Source organism: Brachionichthys hirsutus, chromosome 18 (genome assembly GCF_040956055.1).
Source record: "Brachionichthys hirsutus isolate HB-005 chromosome 18, CSIRO-AGI_Bhir_v1, whole genome shotgun sequence".
Lineage (NCBI taxonomy): Eukaryota > Metazoa > Chordata > Actinopteri > Lophiiformes > Brachionichthyidae > Brachionichthys > Brachionichthys hirsutus.
The window spans coordinates 2238178-2244177 of record NC_090914.1 but is presented as its reverse complement, the minus strand read 5'-3'; the positions used below and the strand labels follow the sequence as shown (position 1 = coordinate 2244177).

Sequence of the window (6000 nt, the reverse complement as noted above, 5' to 3'; positions counted from 1 at the left end):
TTTCTGTACAGTTAATATGCGTAACACTAAACGTTTAAAAACAAGCCATGAACTACATTACCCAGAGATCAGTTTCTATTTTCTTTAAGCTAATCGTTCGAACAGAATTGTTGACAGATGTTAACGCAAGTTAACCTACAATGTAGATTGTGTTGGAATTATATATTTACAAAATCTAATTAAATAATCTTTGTGTACATTATTAAAACTAATAAAAGAGCGTCTATTTTGGCGTTGAATTTCTCTGGTATCCATTATTTTGTTTTCCCTCCTCCGCCATGATGTTTTCAAGTGAACAAGCCGAGCTAGGTTATCGATAGCTAAGGAGCTAGTTTAGCCGTCAGGCTGCGGACTGTGTTGTGGAAGGGAGGCGCGATGGATGGATGCTGTGCCCCGCTGGATTTTACAGATTTACCTTCGGTTTAACACAATGCGTCTTCCACCTCGACGCTGCTTTCGATTGCATCGTTATTGAATAAGCCGAGAGGAACGGGCTTTCGTTCCAGTTTAAAGATTAACATTAGCTCAGGTTGTTAAAGTGGCTACACGGCTAGCCCCTCCTTCGCTGTCTGCAGCCGCATTTTTGTGTCTTCTGCCCCAGGAATGTTTTCCAAAAAGCCTCATGGCGACGTTAAAAAATCAACACAGAAAGTGTTGGACCCAAAGAAGGACGCGCTGACAAGGCTGAAGCATCTCAGAATAGTCATAGGTAAGTTAAACACCATTACTAAATAGTTAATGTCAGGAAATGTCATACCTGATTTATCTCGAAAATCACGAAATTCAGAATATTCTTGTGTATAAAGATGCTCATTTTAATGATGAACTTTAAGATTATCTCATGTTTTTATTATTCAGTTTACGAATTCGACATCTCACCTGCAGTCCATTTCAAGGCGTGTGTTTCCTACAAAGTTTTAGCTCTCTATCCTGCAGAATAATACTTGTGATGACAGTAATCAGCATATATAAACCTATATATTATATATATATATATATCCACACACACACATCTTTATGAAGATGCCATTGTATTATCAGCCTTTTATCTTGAATAGCTCTTGATCTCGGGTCTCCCTTCATGTGGAAACGTGTGTGTGAAGCTGGCTGCGTAACATTTAGGCACAGTGATGCTCTGCTGCTGGACAGATTTCTGATTTCTTCAGGCTTGTAAATCCGTACCCAACAAGGAGGCTGTGTGTGAGAGAATTGCTGAGTTTCTGTGTGTGTTTTTTTTTTATATATATTATGCGATGAGGAGTGTTACAACGCAATGGCAACAGCAGTGTTTTTAAATGCATGAGTGACAAGAGGAAGGATGGCTTTGTAATGGGGGCTAATATGTATGGGTGTGTATTTCCCGAGAACACTTTGTTTTCACACACTTACAAACCAGAGGGAAACGGCCTGCGCTGTTTCCTCCCTCTGTCCCAACACAGTAGCAGAACTTCCTGTTTCCATTGTAAGTGCTCGTAGGGGGTGTGTGTGGGGGGGGGGGGGGGGGGGGGGGACATAGGGAGAGAGGTGTGTCCCTCTATGGGGAACACAAGACCTTGATGATAATCACAGAGGTACAAACACACAGCAGTTAAATTTTTTAAGGAGTGCCCAGATTGACAATTGTAAAGCACATACCGGTAGTTTTTGCAATAATGGTGCCAGACTGCCAATAAAAAAACAAGAAGAACTTGAACCGACACGAGGGATATACTTTACTGTACATCAGCGGGCCGGTCCCCAACCGTTTTCCTGCCACGGACCGGTTTCATGCCGGGCGAGTTTTCCGCGGACGTGGAGTAATTGAATTCTAAAAATAGAAATGTAAATACAACCACTAAACCTAATATTATGCACCTGTAACAACTATCCATCCACTCGTTTTCACGGGAGTTGCTGGAGTCTCTCTCATCTTCTCGGTCTCCGTGTGCCGAAGCAGTTTTCACAGCATCGTTGCCTCGTTTGCCAGCTTGAGATGTTTGTCAGATGTTTGCCACTTTTTGCTTGCAGTGTGAAGTTGCCGGCCTTGTTTTGAGTTTTTGCAGCAGGATACAGTATTTCCTTCTTGACCTGAATGAATGAATGCTTATACAAGGACTCATTGTATCTTTTTGCTATTCATCACCCTGTCATTGACAGTGGTGTTTAGAATGTTGAATAAACCTTGACTTAAATTATGGGGAAGTTAATAATATACACGTTGTCTAACTAAGTTACCGTTGCTGCCAAAGTACATGTTAAGAATTTCCAATCAGTTGTTGGATGTCAAACTCGGCCTTTCTGCTCCTACAGTGAAAATCATTTCTGGAGTTTGTTTTAACTTCACTCAAGATAATGAAAAATGCCATTTTAATAACACTTTCCTATCCAGAGAGTGTTATGCTGTTTGGATTAAAATAGGAACATGGCTATACTGGAAATTAAAGCAAGTAATTCCATAGTCACGTATGTTGAATGTAAGATAGAAATATGCGTAAATGTAGCTCTAGATCTATTAGAAGCTGCTGCTGCTTCCCAAAAAAGAAAAGAGAACACACAAGTAAAGAGTACCTAAATGATTCATATGTAGTTTCTGTACATGAGCATATGGTGGCCTTGGCAATCATTTAGTGTTAAATGTGTTAGTCCCAGGAGGGAAAGATTAAACACTCACTCCGCTAGCCCACAAAGACCTTACAAGGCAAACCCCAAAGAGGTCAGCTTCAAGCCTTCATAGAAACACTCGGAGGCTGATACCAGGGGCTCTCTGAGTGTGATCATTCTTTGCTTGTGTTCTTAGTAAGAGTGTGTGTTTTATCTCGGTTCTGCACCAGTGTGTCTGCTTTGTGATGACAGCCATGGGTGTTGAGATGTAGTCCAGGAAGGATAAACATGTAGCTGGGATCCAGACATCACATTTAGAGAACCAACGTGCTATAGTGAGGTCGCTCAAACATATTTCCTGTGATAAAAATGAAGATATGTGTTTTTTTCTGAAGTGAATAAAGAAGAATCTTGATTGATTCAGTTGTTGTTGGCTATGATGTAAAGTAATACCTTGACATGTACAAGTATACGTACAGTAATTCGCTCCTGGACAGAGCTCGTAACTCAAGTCGCTCGTATGTCAAATCAATGTTTCCCATATAAAATAACTAACAATTTAATCCGTTCCGGCCGTCTAAAGACGCCCAAAACGCAAATAACAATGGAAAGAACAGACAAAAAGCATATAATAAATTATATACAGTAATATAAAATGTGGTTTTATTAATAGTTTTAACTTCAAGACAGATGATAGCGGCTCACAGCGGTGTGCAGAGCTGGGGGGGGGGGTTGGACACTACGTAGACACTTTATACCGTAATTGTACGTTTACCCGTAGCGCTGGGCGATATATCAAATATACTCGATGTACACGTTGTTCCACGTACGATGTATGAGATGACGCATCAGTACGTAATACTCTTTGGAGTGTCACGCTTTCCTGGTGCACCTCTCATGGTAACCATTCCCACCCCCCCTTTTTGCAAGCACATTTCCAATCCAACAGAAAGGTCTGCTTCAATCTTTATACTCGTGTCGTTTTATGCTTGAAAGTATTGAATGTTACATTTATTTATTTATTTATTTTGATTACTAATGTAATCTCAGGATCATCATCATTAACACATTTTCAAATGTTGTCAAACCACTGGATGTCCAGCTTTTATGAATATATAACGTATTGTACATGCTCCTTGATTCTCAGAATTATTTCTCCACTCATTTCCCAGAAAACGCAGAGCCTGCAGAGCTCAAACAGTTCTTTGACCTGAACTACTCCCATATCTACTATGTCTTCTTTGAGAACTTTGCCACCATTGAGGTCAGCCTCAAGCAAAAAGGTCAGTTTAATTCACTGTAATCACAGAGAACCAAACCATTAAGCTGAGCTGTGATTGGTCAGCTCGATGAGCGTGTGTTGCCTCCATTCAAGTTAACATGTGTGTTTCAGGTCACAAGTCACAGAGGGAGGAGCTGGACTCCATCCTCTATATCTTTGAGGTGATAAAATATTGCAGTTTTCTTATTAAAATGCAACAGGACTACAAAATAGAGTGAAAAGAGTTCATGATTCATTTTCGAGTGCAACCAATTGTACATTTTTAATTATCGTTGAGGTAAACCAGACAGTATATTTTGATATGCTCTAACTTTCAATTATGTAGTGCATCCGTAGTTGAAAGGCCAAATATATAAAACTCAGTCATACCATATACAGTAGCTCTTCATAAGAGTTTACAACCAGTAATAATACTTTTCTCCACATCTGAATATTTATTCCAGAAAATCCTGCAGCTCCTGCCTGAGAGAATCCAGAGTCGCTGGCAATTCCACAGCATCGGTAACACCATAAACCGCCTGGACCCCTTTCTTGAAATGGATTTCCTGTTTGCAGCGGATGAGATTGTCCCGGCAAACTGTGTTGGTTATTAATGAATGTAATGTCAGAAACCAGGACTAAAAACACTTTGTGAAAAGAAGAATGTGTGACGTGCTGCAGTGCAGATCCTCCTTTCTGTTTTTATCTCTATTGAAGATCAGTACAGCGAGTTTTGCCCTTCCTTGTCTGAGTTTATCACGTTATAGGTTAAACCGACCTCAGTGTGGATTTCAGATCAACTCTACTGACCTCTCTCTCTCTCTCTCTCTCTCTCTCTCTCTCTAGGGCTAATCCTCAAGAAGCTGCTGCACACTGGTAACTCTCTGAAGGTACTGCTCGACCTTTCACCTCCAGCCCCCCAGAGCCCAAGCCTTCCTCCTTGTCAGGCTCTTTGTCTGCTGATCTCACACTTTTTGACGTTTTTTTTTGGGGTAGTGCTGGTGCTGTGAGAGGAAAAGGAGCTGCATGCCATTTTTCATTGCCAGTATTTAAGTATTAAATTAACACTATTGTCTTAGAGGGCTGCTCCCACTGACGGCCTTCTCTTGTGTTATCTTCGTTTGCTATGTGACAGTTGCCACTAGATCTAATATGTGATTGATTTCCTGAAAACAGTTGCAGTAGTGATCCAGACATTTTCAGATATATTCTAAAACAAAAAAGCTGATGATGCCATACATGATACAACACGTGTGTTCTCTTCTTCTGTGTTCTTGGCTGTAACCTAGCGTTAGCTACTCTTATTCCTTACACAAGCCGACTGCTGCCTTCATCTTATTCTCCTAGTCAGTGCATAGAAATACGTGTACAGTACTCGTTTGGGTTCCTTCTCATGCCTCATGTGTCTGTCTCTCATCCTCGCTGTAGATCCGCCGTGAAGGCGTGCGGCTATTCCTGCTGTGGATGCAGGCGCTACAGAATAATGCAGAGCATGAGCAGCTCTGCATGTTTGCCTGTTTGATTCCCGGCTTCCCAGCGCCGCTCTTCCAAAGGGCCCCGCGCACCCTGGATTGTCTGATTAACCCACCTTTAAATCTAACAGAGCGTGAGTAGAGCACACACACACACACACACACACACACACAGGGGGTTCACATTGATAAATAGACTCGAAATCCATTCATTTAAAAATGTAATGCATCACTTGGAGATGTATTTCACTGTGTATGAAAATACATGTATTGCATTGATGACATATTTTAACTCATTGTAATATAAACATCCAGTTTTTTTTTTACCCCATGCAGCTCAAGTTACCCCAGAAGAGATCACTCCATTGGTTCCTCCTCAGTCAGGTGACAAGAACCAGGAAGACCACACTGCTTACTTTTTAGAAGCTGTCCTCAAATACATGGTAAACCAGGTATTATCATATTTTTTACTAACTCAGTTAACATGATTTCCAAACATCGGCGTAAACGGGTAGTTCATCTAATCCCTTCCTCGTATCTCTTAAATTTCCTCCCTTATTAACACGTACAGAACTTGTTCATGTGTTTCCTCTTCTAGCTGCTGTCGTACCGATACTTATTACGCTCGCCCCTAAAACAATGGCGTCCGTTTCTGCATACTGGTGTCTCTGTAACACAAGCTTTTTT

The 6000-nt window shown here is 41.0% G+C and overlaps 1 protein-coding gene across 1 annotated transcript in view; it reads left to right on the top strand.

Moving 5' to 3' along the window:
* Positions 1-603: 603 nt before the first annotated feature.
* Positions 604-6000, top strand: part of ralgapa1 (Ral GTPase activating protein catalytic subunit alpha 1) — a 28527-nt gene continuing 23130 nt past the window's right edge. The window contains exons 1-7 of the mRNA XM_068752037.1: positions 604-709; positions 3753-3863; positions 3974-4023; positions 4306-4363; positions 4688-4731; positions 5270-5447; positions 5650-5765. Of these exons, the coding sequence (XP_068608138.1) occupies positions 604-709; positions 3753-3863; positions 3974-4023; positions 4306-4363; positions 4688-4731; positions 5270-5447; positions 5650-5765 (663 nt within the window). The remainder of the gene's footprint in view (positions 710-3752; positions 3864-3973; positions 4024-4305; positions 4364-4687; positions 4732-5269; positions 5448-5649; positions 5766-6000) is intronic.